Raw genomic sequence first — 24,061 nt, forward strand, 5'->3', positions numbered from 1 at the left:
GGGTATGGAGACTGAACTCTTCTTGTCAGGGCCGGATTAACCTTTTGTGGGCCTCGTGCCAAACATATTTGTGGGCCCCCAAGGGGCAATGGAGCATGGCGCGGGTGTGGGTAGGGGGGTCAGTCCCCAGAGCGAGGGGCTGGCCAGGGACATGGTATGGCAGGGACGGCCCTGCTCCGCCCAGCCCAGTGCGAGGGCACTATTTACAAACCAGCAGTTGCCAGACGCACAGTGGCCTGCCTGGCCCTGTGCTGCCAGCATACCCCTTCCCCTCAGGGGCAAGCCATGCCATGCCACACATGCCCCCGCCCAACACTGGAACACCCTCCCCCTCCAATTCCGTAAGACCAGAGGACCCCCCCCCCGGACCTGCTGTGCCCATCACACACACCCCAGATCCTCCCACAAATGCACAGTGCCCTGGCCAACACCACCCCTGCCCAGCCCCCCGACCCTCCTCCACACCCTGCCTCCCAGCTGCACTCACCGGCCTCTGGCAGGCGACCGTGTATGGCGGGCTGAGCCACCAGCTGCAGCGAGGGCTGGTCCCGGGGTGTGGAATTGCTCCCGCCCCTTGGGAGTGGTGTGATCAGCCAGGCCAGGGCCTGTCCCAGATGGGCTCCCTCAGGACCCACTTGCCTGGAGGGGCCCAGCCAAGCCCCCCACACTACTCCCCCCCGCCCCGCACAACTGGTCGAGACTGGCCATGCTCCTGCACCAGTCCCAGGCAGCTCAGCTCCAGGGAGACAGGTGAGGCCCCACAGGTGATGGGAAGCAGAGACTGTCCAGAGCCAGAGGTGCACTGGGGTCTGGCCAGGGAGCAGAGAGGAGCCGGCGGGTGGGGCTAGGGGGTGAAGAGAAGCCCTCGGCCGGCTGGTGGGCAGGCCGAGAGGAGCAAGTGTTGGGAGCTTGCGGGCTGGTGGGGTCTCAGGGCACAGTGCAAGCAGAGCAGGCCAGGGCCCCTTCTGAGCATGGGCCTGGCTCCATGGTGCCATTGTGAACCCGGAACTGCCTCTTGCACTTGAAAGTGGTGCATGCAGATCAGAACTGAAGCACAATAGAGGTGCTTGGGGGAAGCTTGCATTCAGGGATGTAATGCTGTTTATATGTCCCCAAGCACTAAATGTAATGTGCCGCTTCCTACACAACACAGACATCCCCTCTTTCCATGCTCTACTCTTTTCATCACTCTTCAGAAATTCCCATCCTAACCCATTCTGCCTGTCCCCGCATACCTCTAACAGCACTGCCTCTTCTCTTTACCACTACCATTCCCAAGTCCTTGATGGCTCTGCCCTCTCCTTAATGGTCCCTTGGTTTCTCAACCCACTTTCGTTGGCGGGAGATTAAAAAAAGGCTTCCTCCAACTTCTGCTACTCCCCTGGGTGGATAGTTGCCTCTTCACATGTGCTGCTGTGTATGGCTGTTCCTAGAGCCACCACTGGTTTTAAGAGATGCAGTGGGAAGACAGTTTAGGTGGACAGGAAGCTTTAAAAGAAGCCAGTGGCTGCCAAAGGAGCTTCTTGCAGAGAAGATAGGTGCTCGGCATCCTTGCCTGACTCCTGATGATCCTCTGCTTTCCCTTTTGACACTCCCAGTTGCTTCTCCTCCACCCTTTCCTTCCACAGGCCAATCAGTGGCAGAGGAAGGGGAAATTCTTACAATATGACACTGCGCACTGTGGCTCTTGTAGGGCTCTGCAGCTTCATGGACCCCAAGCACCACTGGGGTATCTGGGACACAATTTATGTCAGTGTTGCATAGCTGCTTTCTGTCTGTCCTCCCAGGACTGTTGATAAATAGACGATTTCAGTATCCAAGTCTGTCCATACAGCACCTTTTAAGAGCAGTGAATGAGGAAACCACTGCATGTTTGGAGGTTCAGTTCAGGTAGGCAATCAGAAGTCCACATGATTAATTGTAACTCATCCAAGCCTCTTGAGTCTGCAATGTTTTCTTGTCTGTTTCAGGTAATTCTATATGGTACCCTCATCGTAGTGCCCAGCTACTTACTGAGCTAGACATTGTTCCAGAAATCACAAAAGAATGATTTCTTGTCAGATTTTCACCATTTCCTGCTTCCAGGCTGGTGCACGGAAATTATTTTTTTAAAAGTTATACAAAGTACTCTATCAAATCTCCTATAAAGTTGGCCAGTGTTACAGTACTAGGATAAGGGTAAAATTTTCAAAAGCACCTAAATGATACAGGAGCCTAAGTCTAATTAGAAGTCAATAGGTCTCATGAAAATGGGACTTAGTAGCCTAAGTCGCTTAAACACTTTTGAAAAATTTATCCTAAGTCAAATTTTACCTTAACGTCATCTAGTGAAATCATAAAGTATCATTCTACTCTGAAAACACAGTATATTAAAAATGACACCTTACTTAAAAGACCTACTATCTGTGAGTATTGAGACTCTACTATGCTGACTTTACTGATTAATATATAGTTTTGCTACTTTTTTATTGCTGAAAGCATATGATAGGCAGAAAATACAGCTCCAAGTGTGTGTCCTGGATTCTATCAATGGATTTGTAATTAAGATAAAACTGCAGATTCATTGAAGATCCATGTGTGTATCAGAAAGAGCCCAGCTTGACTTTCAGACTCTATGACGAGATTACACAGCTAGAAGTTAGAAAAAAAAGGTATCTGTGAAATGAGTACATTTGTTGTGGAAATCACGGAAAGACAGAGGAGCCCAGGATGACATTTTGACAGAATGTTACTTTTTTCAGAGTATACCTACATTTTAATTAATAAAACACCTCATTAAATTTTGGTACAGTTAATTGCAGTTTGTACTAATATAGATCATGGAGGCTACTGAGTGTTCAAGCCACAGCTCCTTGGATAGTTCTGAACCCAGACACTGGCAGCTATTAAAATTAGGGATGAGAGAACATGCTCAAGTATATTTAGAATCCATTCAAATTTTGAACAAAACATTCAAGCAAAAGAATCAATGTTCTGTGGACAAAACTTCTTCAAATGTATACCAGTGTGTAGTTTCTAGGTACACTTAAACTACTTTAGCAAAAATCTCACAGTAGACAGAGGATCAAAGAGTACTTCCCATTATTCCTGCATGTGCAGTCAGCACGGAAATGTAACAGTAACAAAGAGCAGAACAAAAAAGTAGCAATGGAAGCACTAACAGGAAGAAAAGCAGCAAGATAAGGACTGAAAAACTGAAGGTGTCTGGAAAGATTCAGAAGCGTATTTCTCAGCTCGTTAAGGCTCACAAAGTGTGACAGACCCAAATGAGGGGCACAATCCACACACACACAAAACTTAAAATGGTGTGTGATTCATACCTTTAGTGTAAATAACTAACACTTCAGTTTCGGGATTATGCAAATGTTTTTCAACAATAAAAGTGAGGTGATATCAAATTTATGTGGAATGTAGGTAACCTTGCAACTCAAATGTGCAATGTCCTTTGATATGATGTAAACTCAGCTGGTATAGCGAGACGACTGGTTTTGCATCTGTTGTTCTGGCAGGGGCTGCAGACATATCTCCATTGCTACAATGATCAAAACTGCCCCAGGGGTGCTAGAACTAGGGGTGCTGCCACTCCCCTGGCTTAAAGTGGTTTCCACCATCTCCAGGGTTCAGTTTTGATCAATGGCTTTCAGCAGCCCCACTACAAAAATTGTTTCATACACCAATGCACCCCCCATAACACCTTTCAAGATCCCTGGGTCCTACACATGCCTATTGCAACATGTGTTGTACCTTATCCAGTGCTCTAAATGTCCCAATAGCAACTATGTGGGTGAAAGTAGACAAATCCGACACTCTCGGATGATCATTGGCTGTCCAACATCTTGACAGATGAAAGGAGATGTGACAAAGTCGGTCCATCAGTGGTGCTTACCAATGGTATGGGAAAAGAGCCGGATGTATGAGTGGCAAACCTTCCCACAGTGGCTACAGGCCCATCTGCCAGACAGGTTGGAGCATACTCTGCTTCCTGGCTCACCTGTGGGCCTCAGCCTGGGCTCTCTGATGGCTCTGCATGGTGACTGCACCAGCCTTAACCTGGCTTCTACAAACTGAGTGATTGTGGGCAGGATTTTCCCAGTTTTCAGCGGGACTGCTGAATTTCTTGAGGCCTTGCTTGACCTTGTCGCTATTTCAGAGCTTTGGCCTTCCTCTGCATTGCAGGCGTTCTTAAGTTGGCCACAGAGCACTGCCTTTGGCAGACAATCTTGAGACATGCGCTCATGTCCCAACCAACGAAGTCTGAAAACGTCCTGCATAGTCCACAGAGACCGTAGACCAGTTCTCTGAAGGATCTCGTTATCAGTGATCCGTTGGTCTCCAGTAATGAATGAATGAACTCACACAGGAAAGACAAAGACAAAGATAAAAGATCAAAACACCCTATCACCTGTGAGCGAACACTTTTCACAAAGCGATCACTCTGTATCTGACTTTTCAGTCCTCATCCTCAAAGGAAACCTGCATAAAACTTTCAAAAGACAAGCCTGGAAACTTAAATTCATAACTTTGCTGGACACTCAAAATCATGGACTGAATAGAGACACTGGATTTATGGCTTATTACAATAATTGGTAAACCACTAACAACACTTCCCTCCTCCCCCGGCTACTTTTCTCCCTCTGCCCATGACTGGAGGCATGTTAATGGGCCACTTCACCTTGAATGGTCCTCTGTATGTGTTAACTACATATGCTAACCAATCTGTTCAAACATTGTATATAACAGTGACACTTTGAATTAGTTTCCCAGACCTGAAGAAGAGCTCTGTGTAAGCTCCAAAGCTTGTCTCTCTAATCAACAGAAGTTGGTCCAGTAAAAGGATATTACCTCACCCACCTTGTCTCTCTAATCTGTAGTATATGATTAATGAGAGGAGAGAACTTCAATTGGTGCAGCAGAGATTTCGCTTGGGGACGTATAGGAAAGACTGGATGCTTATCCAGACTGTGACAAAGCTCTGTCCTTGCCTCCATGGGTCCCGCGTTTCCTGGCGGATTTCGCCAGCCTCAGAGGCTCACTGTGACCCTCCATGTAACCCTTTTCTCTCTAGAGACAAGCAGCACAGTCTACTGAGTCATTTTCATCATAAGCCAGCGAGGGAGGTGAGGAGAAACTATCCTCCCTTGCACAGTCTCTGTTGTCTCCCAGTCTCAGTGATTAATCAGGGGGCAAAGGGGCAGGGGGGAGCCCGGGTCCACCTTCTATTCCGGGCTCCAGCCCAGGGACCCTAATAGTATCAGCTATGGTAGCTGACCTTTTAGAAACATGACACGTGCAATTCCCTGGGCTACTTCCCCCACAGCAGCCCTCACTTCCTCAAGCTCCACTTCACCCTTACCTCAGGGCCTCTTTCCTTGTGCCTGATATGGTGTGTACTACTCAGTCTCTCCAACAGCACAACTTCCTCCCATGGCTCCTGACATGCCCACCCCCCTGACTGACTGGGAGGCTTTTAACTAGTTTCAGCCAGCCCCTGATTGGCTTCAGGTGTCCCAATCAACCTAGCGTTCTCCCTGCCTTCTGGACAGTTCTTAAGTGGCCCCAGGTGTCTTAATTGACCTGGAGCAGCTGCCATTTCACTTATCCTGGTACCAGGGATTTGTTTAGCCTGGAGCTAATATATCTATCTCCCACTACTTTTCTACAGCCATCTGGCCTTGCCCCATCACAAGACCTATTCAAATTCTCTCACTTCCCATCACCATGACCACTAATGCCTGTTCATTTCCTTTCTCCCAATGCCACCACCCTCATAGCCTCTTCTGCATTCCCACTCCCCCATATTACCCATGCTCATGGCATCACCCAGTCTTGCAAGACTCCATTGGTAATCTTCTGGGTTCTACAGTCTCATTGCTGGGCGCAGGTACAGGGTTTTGGTGCAAATTTGTGCATCCTGGGACTTCCCTACTCAAAAGAGGGGCCCCAAAGTTCAGAAGGCAACTGTGACAGTAATTACCTGAGTTCAGATTTGGTGAGTGCCTGGGGGGAAAACTAACCAACACAGATCTGCCAGAGAATGCTGAACATGAGGTGCATGTGTGGCATGTAGGGTGATCAGATGTCCTGATTTTATAGGGACAGTCCCAATTTTTGGGTCTTTTTCTTATATAGGCTCCTATTACCCCCCCCATCCCCTGTCCCAATTTTTCACACTTGCTGTCTGGTCACCCTAGTGGCATGGCACATGCGTGGTAACTGCATCTTTTAGAACAAGATATTCAGAAAAGCGTACTTATGCCAATGGATCAGCAGATGATAGGTGTAGTCCCCACTCTATAATACAAGAAGATCTTAAGAGGGGTCCTTCCAGCACCTTGATTCCTCCACTGGACTAGCAAGATTTTCAGGGAAAACTGCTATAGACTTTAATCCCTTCAACAGGCAAGCAGTGGGACCTGGGGCGATCCACTGACAGATCAATTCCTCCAGTAAACATTAAAGACACCTTTCTTTGTATTCACTGTATATTTCATTTACATTAAAACCATTCTATAAAAATACAATTAGTACAGAACATTGCTCTACTCAGCAAAAAAGGTTTGCCTGAAAGAACTTGAAAGAAGAGCTACAGCAGATAAATAGGAATCATCACTTGGATTCAAGATTACACAAAACAAATAGTTTATGAAGAAAACATTTCATCTCCTCCTTATCCCAAACACAGAGGCCTTAATTAAGCATAATAGTCTTCTGCTTATTTGATTATAGTGGCCAGGCTGAAGTACAATAAACTAGGATATTGACAGTGGAACTGATAGGCTATAATGGAGGGGTCATATTAAAGTAAAGAAAGCTTAAAGATGGAACACAATGGTGGAAGGATGTTAACTGTCCTTTATTTTGGAAAAATTAAGGTGAGCATAAGATTAATTACAAGGCTCAAAGAATTTTCCTGGAATTCTTCCTAGTACAGTATGCAGTTTGCAAAGAAAGCTCGGTGTTACCACAGTTTGGTTTTGAGAAATATCCTTCTATAGTGATGCCACATCAAAGGAGGTGCTGTAAATTAGAGGTTTGTGGCTTTACAAAGTTCCAGCTGTTTGATTTTAGATGAAGGTATGCATAATACAGATTTTATTTTTGATATTTCACATCTGACATGCTTATTGTGTGTGCTATAAATTAGGGAGATACAGTGTACTTCTGAAATTATTCAGAATTGCTTTCATTCGGATTATTTCCTCATTACAAACACACACACACATTCCAGCCTGAGCCTGAATAGTTACACCATAATTAAACAGCCCTGCAACCCAAGCCCTGAGAACCTGAGTCATCTGACACAGGCCAGCCATCGGTGTTTAACTGAAATGTAGACATTCCCGTAGGGACATCCAGAGCATGGAGGTTGCGTCCCTGACCAACTTGGCTAATAGACACTGATGGACCTATATTCCATGAACCTATCTAATTCTTTTTTGAACCCAGTTATTTCTTTTGTTTGTTTTAAAACTGTTGCCTATTCATTTCATTGAGTGATCTCTAGTTCTTGTGTTCTGTGAAAGGATAAATAACACTTCCCTATTCACTCTCTCCATGATAAAGCAGTGAGAAGGCATCACACATTCTAACTTGGGTAAGAACACTAGCCAGGTACTCAGCTGGTGTATATTGGCCTGGCTCCATTGATTTCAACAGAGCTACACTGATTTACACCAGCTGAGGATCTGGCCCATTATGTCTCCCTAAATCATCTCTGAAGCATCATACAGATCAATAACTCTTCACTTCCTAACCTAACCTGCTGCACAGAACTAATGAGAATTGTTAAAACAGTTGCTGAAGTTCACTCTAGAAGTGAGCACATTTCTGTTTCTGAAGCAGTAATTCCCTATGCGTAGTTTGTACATTAGTTTAGATTTGCAAATCATCTTTTGAATACTTCATTTTCTAATCTATTCTTTTCAGATTCTTATACAGTGTCCATCATCGTGGTAACTAAAGTGATTAAAGGAACAATATAAAAGTGTGGCATCCTGTGTTAGTATTTATTATACACTAGAGCTGCATATGGGAATGGGGGGGTGGGGAAGAGAGTAAATGACAAAGATGACAGTGCCTGCAGCACTCTATTTCAAAGGACATCCTGCCAATGATTAATGTCTGTGCTGGATGAATGTGAAGTATGTATTCAATTCTGCCTTTGAACTATGACTCAAGCAGTGCTGCCAAAATATATTATTTTCAGGACAAACATTTCACTGGTTCTGAAATCTGCAGCTGACTTGAAAGCTAGGTCTTACAGATTCATAAATTGTAAGGCCGGAAAGGACTGTTAGGATCACCTCATCTGACCTCCATCCTAAACACAGGACAAAGAACTTCACGCAGTAATTTCTGCATTAAGATCACAGTTTGTTTGAGCTTTGGCATATATTTTTAAAAGACAGCTAATTTAAGCTAAGTGATACGGAATCCACCATGTCCCCAGATAATTTGTTCCAATCATTAATTACCCTCACTGTTAAAACTCTGTGCCTTATTTCCAGTTTAAATTTGCCTAACTTCAACATCCAACCACTGGATTTCATTACATCATTTTCCGCTAGATTAAAGAGCTGTCTACCATCATAAATCTTTCCCCCAGAGGTACTTGTTGATCACGATCAAGTCAAACTCTTAACTTTCTCTTGGATAAACTAAATAGAATGAGCTTCTTAAGAATATCCCTATACAGGTATGTTTTCCAGACCTCAAATAACCCTTATAGCTCTTTTCTGAGCCCATTCCAATTTTTAACATCTTTTTTGACATTTGGACACCAGAACTGGACACCGTATTCCAGCAGCTGTCTCACTAATAGTGGCTGTATACAGATGGAATACCATCTTTCTATTCCTTCTAGATATTCCACTGCTTAGGGAGGGAATTACACGTTGTAACTTGGGTAAGAATACTAATCAAGTACTCAAGCCTCATAACTACAATATTGCATTGGAAGCTCATGCTCAATTGCTTATCTACCATGACCCTTAAGTCCTGTTCATTCATCCTACCTTCCAGGATACAACCTCCATCCTGTGTAACCTACATTCTTTGTTTCTAGATGTATGACCTTGCATATGGCTGTGTTGCAATGTGTGTTGTTCAAATGAGCCCAATTTAGTAAGCAGTCGAGTTCAAACTGTATGACTGACCTGACTGCTCCACCAATTTTTGTGTCATGTACAAACATTACTAGCAATGATTTTATATTTTCTTCCAGATCATTTACACAGATATTGAATAGCACTGGACCAAGAACAGATCCCTGCAAGACCCCACTAGAAACATGGCCATTGGATGATAATTCCCCGTTTACAATTGCTTTTTCAGGTCTATCCGTTAACCACTTCTTACTTCATTTAATATGGGATGCAGATTTTATACAGTGCTAATTTTTTTTAAAAATGAATATCATGCAGGACTAAATCAAATGCACTACAGAAGGCTGCTAGAAGATCCACTATGTTACCTTTATCAGCCAAACACATAATCTCATAGATAGGAAGACATCTTCCTTTCTGAATACAGAGCAGAAACAGTTATTGATACATATATCTTTTCTGGAACATGCATCATAATTTTAACATCCTTGTCTTGTACTAGATCTGTAACCATTGCTAGGAATTTGTACTCCATGCCTCTTCTACACACTATCTTTCTTAAGTAGGGTGTATTCAGTGATTTTACCAATTTCAGCTGTCAATTATTCCAGTAGGTTACCCTGAAGACTGAGCATTGAGACCAAAGCAGTACAAGCCATACATCCTCCTCTCACCAGAGAAGGTGGCCCAATGTTCCACAACCCCACCCCACAAACCTCCCTAATCTTACAGCACTTATCTAGCCAACTTTTTACCTGTGAAATGTGGGCTAGGAACTACATCCAAGATCACCTGTATTTTCCTGTCCTTCAGCCCCCTTCTGAGATCCCTGAAGCTTTAATGATCTACAAAATGTATTCCAAAGCAGTGTCATTCATGCGAATATCTATCATAACCAACAGATCCTTGTCTGCAGCCTTCAGAGTCCCGTTGAGTCTCTCAGTGATGTGTATTGTCTTTGCTTCAGGAAAACAGCCCACAACCTGCTATTCTTTTGCCCCCTACTGAACATTTTATCCACTCTCAGTAACATTGAGTCACCGATGAAGACTGTCTGTGGTCTTCTTTTGAGCATGTTTGATGTCCTCAAGGATTGGGCTGAGCATCCAGCCTCAAGTGTATCCCAGGGAGATCCCAGTTCCTCCTCCTCTCAACTGGAATCTTCTAGTGCATTATAAATAGCTTCTGCACTGAGTACCTGAAAGTGATTGGCTATCTCTATATGAAGTGAATGTCTCCTGGTCCTCTTTCCTCCAGCAGTCTCAGACTGTCCATCTTCTACTTCTGGCTGTACACAATGTCTCCTGCTTCCATTTTCTTATTTTGTCACAAACTGCCAGTTCTCCTCTCTGTTTTCCATTCTGTCCTGTTCCCTTGAAACCAATTCATTCTCCCGCTGTGTCCGTGGAGGTGCTGCCCACAGCTGGTTGTCCAAGAACTCTTCTGTTTCTCTGATGCTATACAACGTCAATCACTGCCCTTGAGACCTCAGAATTTTTTTTCCAATACAGCCATCAACTTGTACTTTGTGCATAGGGAGTCTCTATCTTCAGACAAAAAACAGAACATGGCACAGCCCTTGCAGGTTACAGTAACTTTTCCATTGCTGGGTATGTAGAGCTGTACATGCGAGAAAATTTTTTCCTACAGTTTACTTTGCTAACTTCCTCAGAAAAATACCTGTTAGCCTCTTCTGTTTGCCAGTTTAGGAGTTCACTTGACAATGATTTTTATTCTTAGATTCCATGGTCAGCTCTGCCCCATCACAAACAGACTCAAAACAACAGAGTGCTCTCACCTGTCCTGCTCAGGTGCCCTAACAGCCACACAGCCCTTGCAGAAATCCAGCCAATGAACAAAGAGATCACACACACAACTCCCCAAGTCCCTCTACCTCCAAGCACACTATCTACAATTACTGCACAGAAATTCTCTGGTAGACTCTCCTCATTGTAACGCAGCACTGTCTTGATTAGATTCTGTCTGCATTTGTTCAAGGAAGGAGGGACAAACACCAGACAAATGACAACATTAAGTTGTTAGCCTGGATTATCCCTAGTGATGTCCCAAGCAACCAGTTCAAACAGGGGATTATAACCAGGCAACAGGATTCCAGGTGGCAAAAGGTATGTACAGTATATCTTTCTTAACCTTAATTTCCATCATATTCACAGCTGTTTGTTGTTCCAGAAGTCTAGGCATAAAATGGAACTTCCTTATTTGTTCATTTCCTTTCGATGAACAGTTCAGATGCAATTCTGTGGATTAGGACAAAATAGCAGGCAACAGTATTTCCCGGTTCATATTAAATGTAGAAAACAACTTCAACCTGACTTCAGGCACTGTCATGAGGATTACAGCGTTCAGGGGATAAGCATCTAGGTGGCCCTTGTACCTTACAGAATAAGGGTATGCAGCTCCCTGGATTGCAACCATAAATAGGATCATCAGGTACAGTAAACAGACATTCTTTTGAGGCTCAAAGGGAGATGCTGTGAGAACACTGTGAACCTAATTTTAATGGAGGAACAGTTTCAATTTTTCTATGATTTCAGGCGTTTGGACACACCTGTGTGGTGGCCCATGGAAAAGTGATCCAATGCACCCAAGAATGCTACAATATTTGTGCAATATGCTGTAACTAAAGCGTCAACCAAAACCAAAACCAGACAAGGTAGCAGGAATTCCTGAACCAGAAGGAAAATATTTCCCCATACACTAAGGAAAAAGACTGCTTTCAGGAGAATATGTTGGCAAATATGACCTTATCTGACAGCATCTTCTTTCTTTCACACACCCTCCTCTTGGTTGCTTTTATGATGAATACTACCCTATATTCTGCTTTTTCAATACATAATTTATGTCAACTTGCATTCACATATACCAATGTATGAGGCATAATTTACACCACCATTTAAGTCACCTGTTTGGTCTTTCAGCTTTGCATGATTCTTACAGAGTATGCATTCCTGTAAGTTAAGGATGGAATTTTAAAGCCAAATTCTTTGCTGGTATAAGTGGTCAAAACGCCATAGAAGTCAGTTGATTCCAACTTCTTCCACCCTATGGCACAGTATATGTTTAAAAACCCCTACAGAAACCCAGCCTGCCTTTATCAGGTGTTATCACAGGTGTTTATTTACCCGGCTAGATATTTTAAGATGCATCCTCTTCCCACTCAATCAACACTTGGTATATTTTGCATAAAATCAAAAATTACAAACACCGAGGCCTGGATGCACAAAGGAACCTAGGTGTTATCAAGCTGAGCATTGCAACGCCTACCTTTCAGATACCTACAAAATCACAGGATACCGCAATCCACAAAGCCTAAGTTAGGTGCCTAGGCTCCTATACAATGGAGAGAGATAGGTGCCTTAGAATGTGATCCACAAAAGCCAGCAAGCTAGGCAGCTCCCACCTAAGGTAGCCAATGGGGAATGTTAACGAGGGGTGTGTCCTAAGCCACCTCCCTCTCACAGAATTAGGCACCTAAGTCCAGGCTGCAGGGAGGTGCCTACCTCTGCTAGCAATACACAGCCAGGAACCCCTCTCCTGGAATCAAGTGGCTAAGTCATTTCTTGTGGGAATGAGTGAGGCACCCGTCTCATCACACACAAACAGGCAGGTGGTGAGGGATCCCAACAGTAAGTGCAACTTACCTGGGATGTGGGAAACCTGGATTCAATTCCTTGCTCTGTCGGGGTGTGGAGGGAGGGGCGGAGAGTTTGAATAGGGTCTCTCACCTCTCAGGAGAGTGTGCTGGCTGAGCACTAAGCTATTCTGGTGTGAGTCTCAATCTCTTCTGTTGAAGCTGTTCCTCTGTGTACAAATACTTGAGAGTCATTGGGACAAAGAGAGAGAGAGAGAGAGAGAGAGAGAGAGCGCATGCATGCTAGAATGACTCTATAGCCTGATGGTCAGGGCACCGAGGTAGAAGACCCAGTGTCCAGCCCCCCTACGCCACTGACTATTTATTCACAGTAGGACAGCTTCAACAGGCAAAACTGAGAGAGCCCCACTTCAAAATATCCCATAGCTTAGTAGTTGGAGCACTCAGAGGTAGAACACCCCTGTTCAAATATTCTCCTCTCCCCGCTTCAGGCAGAGGGGGGAATTTTAAGGCAGGTCTCCCACATCCCAGGTGAGTACCTTAACCCCTGGGGTAAAAGTTATAAGGTGCGCACTGGCACCACCAGCATTGTCCCGATTTTGAATGGGGCTTAGTCCAGTAGGTGGCCTCTGAGCATACAAATTAGGCAGAGGGCACCTATCTTCTCCTGGTTCGTGGATCTCTCTGGATCTTAGGTGGGAGATAGGTGTCTGGATGCCTAGGGAGAGGCAACAGTGTACATGCCTAGAGGTAGAAACGTAGGTGCCTAGGGAACTTTTATTGCAAAAACTTAGGCACTAAGTGACTTTAGGTGCGTACAGGGTTAGCAGCAGCTGACCAGAAATTCTGTGGATTGCAGTGTAGCCTAAAACAGGGACATAGTGCGCTAAATCTGGGGATTAGGCACCTAAATCCCTTTATGGATTTGGGCCCAAGTATAGTTTTAGGGCTAGATATAGGACTGGTGGTGCATGGAGCAACAGGCATCTACTCCTGCAGTAGGGGTTGCAAACTATGACATAGTTCAGAACTCCTGCAAGAAGATGGTCTGAAGAAGAAGAGGCAGTTTAACTTGAGTTTGTTTGCTTTAAGCAAGTGTAAGAAACAGCATAACATTGATTCACAGCAGCAGCCAGCAAGCATATTCAGGATGGCCCAGTCTGCCACTGCATTGTCACAAAAGCATAAAGACATTTCTCAAAGAGAAGTGAGCAAGCGCTGCAGCATTTGGACCGTGCTGCATATTAAAATTAAGAAGAGTGATCAATGTAGCACATAGAAGCCAGGCAAATCTTTGTTGTGGTGTTATGGTAACTGGTCTATTGCAAATCCCTTGAATATATTTTTCTCAGACACCTATCATGCTCTGATCTGCTCAAAGTTTTGGGGTTTCTTCTATTTTTGTCTAAGGAAGAATGGTCCAATGATTAGGGCACTAGCCTAGGACTTGAGACACCTGGGTTCAAGTCTGTGTTCCACCAAAGACTTCCTGTATGACCTTGGGCAAGTCACGTAAGACCTTGGGCAAGTCATTTGTAAGCCCCTTCATTTTCAGTTTAGAACTAATTTTTACTCAAAAAATCCTGGGTTTTTGCAAAATATACTCTTTTTTTCTGATTTTCACTCTACTTTTATATCATTCACATATATAAAAAATAACTTGTTTTATTAGGAAAATACAATACATTGCATGAGATAAATGTATTATGGTAATACATTAGTCGGTGTGTATATACAAAGCTATCTGTTGAAGTAAGGCTATGTATTAGTCTAGAAGATACACACAAATAGGCACGCACGCAAGCTCTGAAGTGTGTGCGCATCTGAATGTACTGATGAATCTCATGCCCACCAGGTACACATTTCAAGCTGTTAGTAGATCACGGTTTAAAGATTTGACACAGTAAAATGTGAAGAAAATGAAAATATGTACCAGAATACGCTTCAGAACACAAGGAAGTATCCGAAAGTTTTAAAAAAACAAAAATAGGAGAAAAAAGATAAAGTTGAGTGTATGTGCTGCAAATGGTGTGGCATCAAAGTTGACACTTGGGCCGACCAGATTAAAGAACATTTGGAGAGGAAACGACATTTAAGACTAAAACAAGAAGGTGAAAATAGAAGCAACATTAGACAATAGAAGCAAGCAAACATTGGAATCAGCATTTATCCAGGCACAACAGAAAGAGCGAGATCAACACAATGTACCAAGTGAATTTATATGTGCTGTCTGCTTTTCAGAGCCCCTACTAGGCCTTGCTGATGGTCCTTTGTATGAAATTTCTGTCCAGCTGCAAAATCATTGCCAAATTCAATCAATCAATCTGATCAAGAAATATTTGGAGGAGAACGATGTTGTTCTGACCAACAAAATTAAAGAGAGGTTGACTGGAAATATAGTTAGCTCTTTGATTTTTGATGAATCGCCAAATGTTCTCGACCGGGGTGATTTGTTTTCATTTTTTTATTTTATTGTGGAGAAGCTTGCACTCATTTTGGCAGATTTGGAGTTTGTAAAGTCAGCAAACAGTCAAACCGTTGCAGCTTCTGTCAGCAAAACTTTAAGTGAATATGCACATACCTGGAAGGATGTAGCAACAGTGAACTCTGACTCAGCTTCTTACTCTGGAAAGTTCACACAGGGATGTAAAGCTGAATGAAAAACCTGAATTGCTTCATTTGTCTTGCCCAGCTCATCTGCTGCACGTTGCTGTCTCTCCTGCAACAGGTGTTCCCAAAATGGATGATTTAAAAAAGTTCGTAACATGCTGGTGCAGTTTTCAAGCATGTAAGTAAAACAAAAAACCTCTTCTATGATGTTTGTGAAGAAATCACGTTTGAATGCAGCATTCCAGTTCCAGTTGTACCGACAAGATGGTTTTGTCTGTATTTGGCTCCACGGAGTGTTCAGAAGGCATGGGGCGTCTTAATGCGACTTTTAGATCATGAAAAGTTCAACAGTGAAAAAGTTGAAAAGCTGAAATCTCAAGTGGCTATGCAAAAAATTAGGCAAAACCTTCATACAAAACTCAAATTACTGATTGAAACACTTCAACCACTAGATGAAGCACAGAAGAAATTGGAATCCAATTCTTTAACAGACAGCACATTTTCTAATACGGAGTTGTATGGCATTCTGGTTAACAATATCTCTGCAGAATTATCTCAGAAAAGCACATCTGGGGAGATTCCAGAAATACAAGAAAAAGCCCTTTTCCTATGCTGCCTGTCACTGAGCAGGACAACCTTGAAAAAGCTTTCAAAAGTTTTACAAAGAGCTGTCAAAGAAGCAGGAAGCTACTGTCACTCGCAATATGTCCCCCGAAGCTTTTCACAGCGAATCATCATTCTGGAAAGTCATTGTCGCTGTTTGACCTTCATCGTAAAAGTGTGGCCTGAGATGATAAATTTAAAGAGTATGCTTGCATAATCTCACCCTTTGTGGCTTCTAACAAAGGAAGTGCAAAACTAGAAAGAGAATTCCATGCCTGTGGCAATGCCTTCCCTGCACAACCACTGCATCACTGCTCTTGAATTCTGAAAAATCCACCGCACCAACTTTCCAACTTTGAGCCGGGCTGCTTCTCACATCCTCAGTGTCCCACCTGGCTCATCTGATGTGGAGATAGTATTTTTGAAATATGTCTACATCCAAGACTGTGGGAGAACAGGCCTTGGAAATGACTCCTTAAAAAGATTGCTGCGAGCCTACAGTATGTAGGACTTTTGGAAATTACACTGAAGGTCTTCACATAAGACAGTAAGTGTTTATAAATATTTTAAAATATTGGGCCCAATTCTTAAATGTAAATATTTATAGGCTAATAGTTCTAAGCTTACAACAGGAAACTGTTTATTCAAATGAAAAGTTTTATTTGGGGATTAGAGATATATTGTTTTCTTAAACTCAGAGGTGGCATTGTGTTCTGATTACTGTTTTCGTTCTGCAGCAAGCCACAATGAATTCCATTAATCAAAGCATTAATCCACGGAATACTTTCCCCCCGCCCCTTCCATCCACCAAAATAAACACCGATATTCATCCAGAAAAATTATTAATAGTTTTTGCACTGATTTTCAGCTGTTTTTGTTGCGGCAACAAACATTGATAAATTCCTGTGAAAAATTAAATAAAATAAAAACCAAAACCAAAGGGCCCTACTCATCTGTAATGTGGGGATAATAGCACTGCCCTATCTCAGAGGTACTGTGAGGCTAAATATATTCAAGAATATGAGGTGCTCAGATACCACAGTAATGGGCACCATATAAAGTACTGAAAATAGATACGGGATCTGAGATTTACACTGAAAGGTACAATTAAAACCATTCATGCTAGCTGTGTGATGCACAGGATACATTTTCAGAATTTGTTGCCATTTACAGTGACCATTTTCTGTTTGCCATCACCACATGGCCTCATATTAGTGTTTTGGTGGTCTTCCTGGGGTACTTGTACACAACCAATATGCCATTTAGACAGCAACTGAAATTCAAACCAAATTTGACACAGCAAATTTAGATTCTTCCTGAATTCCATTGTGACTCAAGAGGCATAACATATATACCAAGATGTATACCAACACTTCTGAATTTGACCCTTACATTTTACATCCCTGCTTTAGAATAGCTTATTGACATTTTTATGCCATAGACCTTTGTTTAAGAGATTCCACTGCTATAGAGGTTTGCCATAGCTAGCCCTTGCAGACCTGAAATCTTAGTGTAACAAGAAAATTTCGTATTTTACTTTTCAAGGGGAATATTAATAAATGACACTACTACCAAATACAATATTTGTTTTGCATACGTACAGGGCTTAAAGGTACCTCCCTGATCATTCTATGCTTCGATAGCAGCATGTTTTGAGGCTGGACATATAGGACTGCATCCCTACTTCCTTAATTATTATTCTGTATAGTTATGAATAGCAGACAAGGGGAGTGAGGGAATGGGATTAAAAACAATATAAAACACAACATAGCTGTTTGTGGACATAATTAAATTAATGTTTTTCCCCTTTCTGTTCACAATCTTTATATAAGGAACAATAAAAGTCAAAGAAGCCATTATCCAAATCCAGAATAATTGGTTCCTATTTAAAGCCACTTCAAGAAGTATTATAAACAATCTGTCACAGAAATTTGTGTTTTTCTTTTCAGACTCTTTTTAGGTAAATTCCACAGCTTCTCTCTACATTTTTCAGCTAGCTCAGAAAGGAGAGTATTTGCTAAAGATTCCAGCCCTCTTTAGGCTATTCAGAATGTCACAGAATTTCTTTATTAGCTTTTTTCACCGCTCTGCACATCGAAACACCAAACATCCTCTCAGTGTACCTTCCAAGTCAGAACTCCACACACATTGGAATAACCAAATATCCGCTTGGTAAGGCTCCAGCTGGAAACTAAACTTGGAAATAATCAGATCCTCAGATAAATTAGAAAATTCTGGACAACATTGCCCTTAATGCTCCAGTTATCAGACCTGAAAAGTCACTGCTCAACAAGTTTAAAATGTGCACCAAATGTAGTATGCAAATATAATCAACAACCGTTACTGCCCATACTACAGTATATTGGCATCACCATCTGATGCAATAAATACAGACCTCAGATCCTTGGCAGTAGGCCACATTCCAAATTGGTGCTGTAAATCCCACAGTAGGTTGACCACTGTTTTTATTTTCAAAACCATTATCCTTAAATGCCAATGGAAATCCCTAGGTGCGAAGCTTTCTTTAAAACGTCTAAGTTGAAGCTAACCCATTTTCGACTGGTTTAGTATCAGAAATAAAGTTGTTATAACTTATATATTAGGATTGCTCCCTCCCTTTTAAATTGTAGGCTAATTAGTAGGGCTGTCAAGTGATTAAAAAATTAACCATGATTAAAAAAATTAATCGCGCTGTTAAACAATAGAATACCATTTATTTAAATATATTTGGATGTTTTCTACATTTTCAAATATATTGATTTCAATTGCAACACAGAATACAAAGTGTAGTGCTTACTTTATATTTTTTATTACAAATATTTGTCCTGTAAAAAACAAAAGAAATAGTATTTTTCAATTCACCTAATGCAAGTACTGTAGTGCAATCTCTTTATCATGAAAGTTAAACTTACAAATGTAGAATTATGTATAAAAAATAACTGCATTCAAAAATAAAACAATGTAAAACTTTAGAGCCTACAAGTCCACTCAGTCCTACTTCAGCCAATCGCTCAGACAAACAAGCTTGTTTACATTTGCAGGAGATAATGCTGTCGGCTTCTTGTTTACAATGTCACCTGAAAGTGAGATCAGGTGTTCTCATGGCACTGTTGTCGCCACCGTCACAAGATATTTACATGCCAGATGTGCTAAAGATTTATTTATCCCTTCATGCTTCAACCACCATTCCAGAGAGCATGTGTCCATGCTGCTGATGAGTTCTGCTCTATAACGATCCAAAGCAGAATGGACCGATGCATGCTCATTTTCGTCATCTGAGTCAGACGCCACCAGCAGAAGGTTGATTTTTTTTGTGGTTTGGGTTCTGTAGTTTCCGCATCTGAGTGTTGCTCTTTTAAGACTTCTGAAAGCATGCTCCACACCTCATCCCTCTCAGATTTTGGAAGGCACTTCAGGTTCTTAAACCTTGGGTCGAATGATGTAGCTATTTTTAGAAATCTCACATTGGTAAGTTCTTTGCATTTTGTCAAATCTGCTGTGAAAGTGTTCTTAAAATGAACATGTGCTGGGTCATCATCCGTGACTGCGATAACATGAAATATATGGCAGAATGTGGGTAAAACAGAACAGGAGACACATAATTCTCTCCCAAGGAGTTCAGTCATATATTTAATTAATGCGTTATTTTTGTAACGAGCATCATCATTATGGAAGCATGTCCTCTGGAATGGTGGCCGAAGCATGAAGGGGCATACTAATATTTAGTCTATCTGGCACGTAAATACATTGCAATGCCGGCTACAAAAGTGCCAAGCGAACACCTGTTCTCAATTTCAGGTGACATTGTAAATAAGAAGCAGGCAGTAGCATCTCCCGTAAATGTAAACAAACTTGTTTATAGAAAAGGAGTACTTGTGGCACCTTAGAGACTAACCAATTTATTTGAGCATAAGCTTTCGTGAGCTACAGCTCACTTCATCGGATGCATACTGTATTTTCCACTGAATGCATCCGATGAAGTGAGCTGTAGCTCACAAAAGCTCATGCTCAAATAAATTGGTTAGTCGCTAAGGTGCCACAAGTACTCCTTTTCTTTTTGCGAATACAGACTAACAAGGCTGTTACTCTGAAACTTGTTTATCTTAGCGATTGGCTGAACAACAAGTAGGACTGAGTGGACTTGTAGGCTCTAAAGTTTTATATTATTTTGTTTTTGAGTACAGTTATGTAACAAAAAAATCTACATTTGTAAATTAAACTTTCACGATAAAAGAAAAGGACTACTTGTGGCACCTTAGCCCTGGTCTACACTAGGACTTTAGGTCGAATTTAGCAGCGTTAAATCGATGTAAACCTGCACCCGTCCACACGATGAAGCCCTTTATTTCGACTCAAAGGGCTCTTAAAATCGATTTCCTTACTCCACCCCTGACAAGTGGATTAGCGCTTAAATCGGCCTTGCAGGGTCGAATTTGGGGTACTGTGGACACAATTCAACGGTATTGGCCTCCGGGAGCTATCCCAGAGTGTTCCATTTTGACCGCTCTGGACAGCACTCTCAACTCGGATGCACTGGCCAGGTAGACAGGAAAAGAACCGCGAACTTTTGAATCTCATTTCCTGTTTGGCCAGCGTGGCAAGCTGCAGGTGACCATGCAGAGCTCATCAGCAGAGGTGACCATGATGGAGTCTCAGAATCACAAAAGAGTTCCAGCATGGACCGAACGGGAGGTACGGGATCTGATCGCTATATGGGGAGAGGAATCCGTGCTATCAGAACTCTGTTCCAGTTTTCGAAATGCCAAAACCTTTGTCAAAATCTCCCAGGGCATGGAGGACAGAGGCCATAACAGGGATCCGAAGCAGTGCCGCGTGAAACTGAAGGAGCTGAGGCAAGCCTACCAGAAAACCAGAGGGGCGAACGGCCGCTCCAGGTCAGAGCCCCAAACATGCCGCTTCTATGATGAGCTGCATGCCATTTTAGGGGGTTCAGCCACCACTACCCCAGCCGTGTTGTTTGACTCCTTCAATGGAGATGGAGGCAATACGGAAGCAGGTTTTAGGGACGAAGAAGATGATGATGATGATGATGAGATTGTAGACAGCTCACAGCAAGCAAGCGGAGAAACCGGTTTTCCCGACAGCCAGGAACTGTTTCTCACCCTGGACCTGGAGCCAGTACCCCCCGAACCCACCCAAGGCTGCCTCCTGGATCCGGCAGGCGGAGAAGGGACCTCCGGTGAGTGTACCTTTTAAAATACTATACATGGTTTAAAAGCAAGCATGTGAAAGGACTAATTTGCCCTGGCATTCGCGGCTCTCCTGGATGTACTCCCAAAGTCTTTGCAAAAGGTTTCTGGGGAGGGCAGCCTTATTGCGTCCTTCATGGTAGGACACTTTACCACTCCAGGCCAGTAACACGTACTCGGGAATCATTGTACAACAAAGCATTGCAGTGTATGTTTGCTGGCGTTCAAACAACATCCGTTCTTTATCTCTCTGTGTTATCCTCAGGAGAGTGAGATATCATTCATGGTCTCCTGGTTGAAATAGGGGACACTCAGAGGAGCCCGTTCCTGCTGAGCTGTTTGCCTGCGGCTGAACAGAAATGTTCCCCGCTATTAGCCACGGGGAGAGGGGAGGGTTGAGGGGGTAGCCACGCGGTGGGGGGAGGCAAAATGCGACCTTGTAACGAAAGCACATGTGCTATGTATGTAATGTTAACAGCAAGGTTTACCCTGAAAGAGTGTAGCCACTGTTTTATAAAATGTGTCTTTTTAAATACCGCTGTCCCTTTTTTTTTCTCCACCAGATGCATGTGTTTCAATGATCACAGGATCTTCTCCTTCCCAGAGGCTATTGAAGATTAGAAAGAAAAAAAAACGCACTCGTGATGAAATGTTCTCTGAGCTCATGCAGTCCTCCCACACTGACAGAGCACAGACGAATGCGTGGAGGCAAATAATGTCAGAGTGCAGGAAAGCACAAAATGACCGGGAGGAGAGGTGGCAAGCTGAAGAGAGTAAGTGGCGGGCTGAAGACAGGGCTGAAGCTCAAATGTGGCGGCAGCGTGATGAGAGGAGGCAGGATTCAATGCTGAGGCTGCTGGAGGACAAACCAGTATGCTCCAGTGTATGGTTGAGCTGCAGCAAAGGAAGCTGGAGCACAGACTGCCACTACAGCCCCTGTGTAACCAACCGCCCTCCTCCCCAAGTTCCATGGCCTCCACACCCAGACGCCCAAGAACGCGGTGGGGGGCCTCCGGCCAACCAGCCACTCCGCCACAGAGGATTGCCCCCAAAAAAGAAGGCTGGCATTCAATAAATTTTAAAGTTGTAAACTTTTAAAGTGCTGTGTGGCATTTTCCTTCCCTCCTCCACCACCCCTCCTGGGCTACCTTGGTAGTCGTCCCCCTATTTGTGTGATGAATGAATAAAGAATGCATGAATGTGAAGCAACAATGACTTTATTGCCTCTGCAAGCGGTGATCGAAGGGAGGAGGGGAAGGTGGTTAGCTTGCAGGGAAGTAGAGTGAACCAAGGGGTGGGGGGTTTCATCAAGGAGAAACAAAGAACTTTCACGCCGTAGCCTGGCCAGTCATGAAACTGGTTTTCAAAGCTTCTCTGATGCGTACCGCGCCCTCCTGTGCTCTTCTAACCGCACTGGTGTCCGGCTGCGCGTAACCAGCAGCCAGGCGATTTGCCTCAACCTCCCACCCCGCCATAAACGTCTCCCCCTTACTCTCACAGATATTGTGGAGCACACAGCAAGCAGTAATAACAGTGGGAATATTGGTTTCGCTGAGGTCTAAGCGAGTCATTAAACTGAGCCAGCGCGCCTTTAAACGTCCCAATGCACATTCTACCACCATTCTGCACTTGCTCAGCCTGTAGTTGAACAGCTCCTGACTACTGTCCAGGCTGCCTGTGTACGGCTTCATGAGCCATGGCATTAAGGGGTAGGCTGGGTCCCCAAGGATACATATAGGCATTTCAGCGTCCCCAACAGTTATTTTCTGGTCTGGGAATAAAGTCCCTTCCTGCAGCTGTTGAAACAGACCAGAGTTCCTGAAGATACGAGCGTCATGTACCTTTCCCAGCCACCCCACGTTGATGTTGGTGAAACGTCCCTTGTGATCCACCAGAGCTTGCAGCACTATTGAAAAGTACCCCTTGCGGTTTATGTACTCGGCGGCTTGGTGCTCCGGTGCCAAGATAGGGATATGGGTTCCGTCTATGGCCCCACCACAGTTAGGGAATCCCATTGCAGCAAAGCCATCCACTATGACCTGCACATTTCCCAGGGTCACTACCCTTGATATCAGCAGATCTTTGATTGCGTGGGCTACTTGCATCACAGCAGCCCCAACAGTAGATTTGCCCACTCCAAATTGATTCCCAACTGATCGGTAGCTGTCTGGCGTTGCAAGCTTCCACAGGGCTATCGCCACTTGCTTCTCAACTGTGAGGGCTGCTCTCATCTTGGTATTCATGCGCTTCAGGGCAGGGGAAAGCAAGTCACAAAGTTCCATGAAAGTGCCCTTACGCATGCGAAAGTTTCGCAGCCACTGGGAATCGTCCCAGACCTGCAACACTATGTGGTCCCACCAGTCTGTGCTTGTTTCCCGAGCCCAGAATCGGCGTTCCACAGCATGAACCTGCCCCATTAGCACCATGATGCATGCATTGGCAGGGCCCATGCTTTCAGAGAAATCTGTGTCCATGTCCTGATCATTCACGTGACCGCGCTGACGTCGCCTCCTCGCCCGGTATCGCTCTGCCAGGTTCTGGTGCTGCATATACTGCTGGATAATGCGTGTGGTGTTTAATGTGCTCCTAATTGACAAAGTGAGCTGAGCGGCCTCCATACTTGCCTTGGTATGGCGTCCGCACAGAAAAAAGGCACGGAACGATTGTCTGCCGTTGCTCTGACGGAGGGAGGGGCGACTGACGACATGGCTTACAGGGTTGGCTTCAGGGAGCTAAAATCAACAAAGGGGGTGGCTTTACATCAAGGAGTATTTCAGGCAGGACTTCACAGAGGGTTCCAATAAGAAATGGTGCACCTAAGTTATTGTTCTTATTGGAACAAGGAGGTTAGTCTGGCCTCTGATTGATACATGGCTAGATTTACCTCGCTGCACCTTCTCTGTGAGTGACTGCAGTGTGAC

General features: G+C 43.7%; 1 protein-coding gene across 1 annotated transcript in view; it reads right to left on the minus strand.

The window, feature by feature from the left end:
* Window positions 1–15,160: 15,160 nt before the first annotated feature.
* The window catches only part of WDR27 (WD repeat domain 27), a 176,613-nt gene continuing 167,712 nt past the window's right edge, over window positions 15,161–24,061 (minus strand). The window contains exon 25 of the mRNA XM_074948788.1: window positions 15,161–15,436. Coding sequence (XP_074804889.1) covers window positions 15,338–15,436 — 99 coding nt within the window. The 3' untranslated portion in view covers window positions 15,161–15,337. The remainder of the gene's footprint in view (window positions 15,437–24,061) is intronic.

This window comes from Natator depressus, chromosome 3 (assembly GCF_965152275.1).
Source record: "Natator depressus isolate rNatDep1 chromosome 3, rNatDep2.hap1, whole genome shotgun sequence".
NCBI classification, from domain to species: Eukaryota; Metazoa; Chordata; order Testudines; family Cheloniidae; genus Natator; species Natator depressus.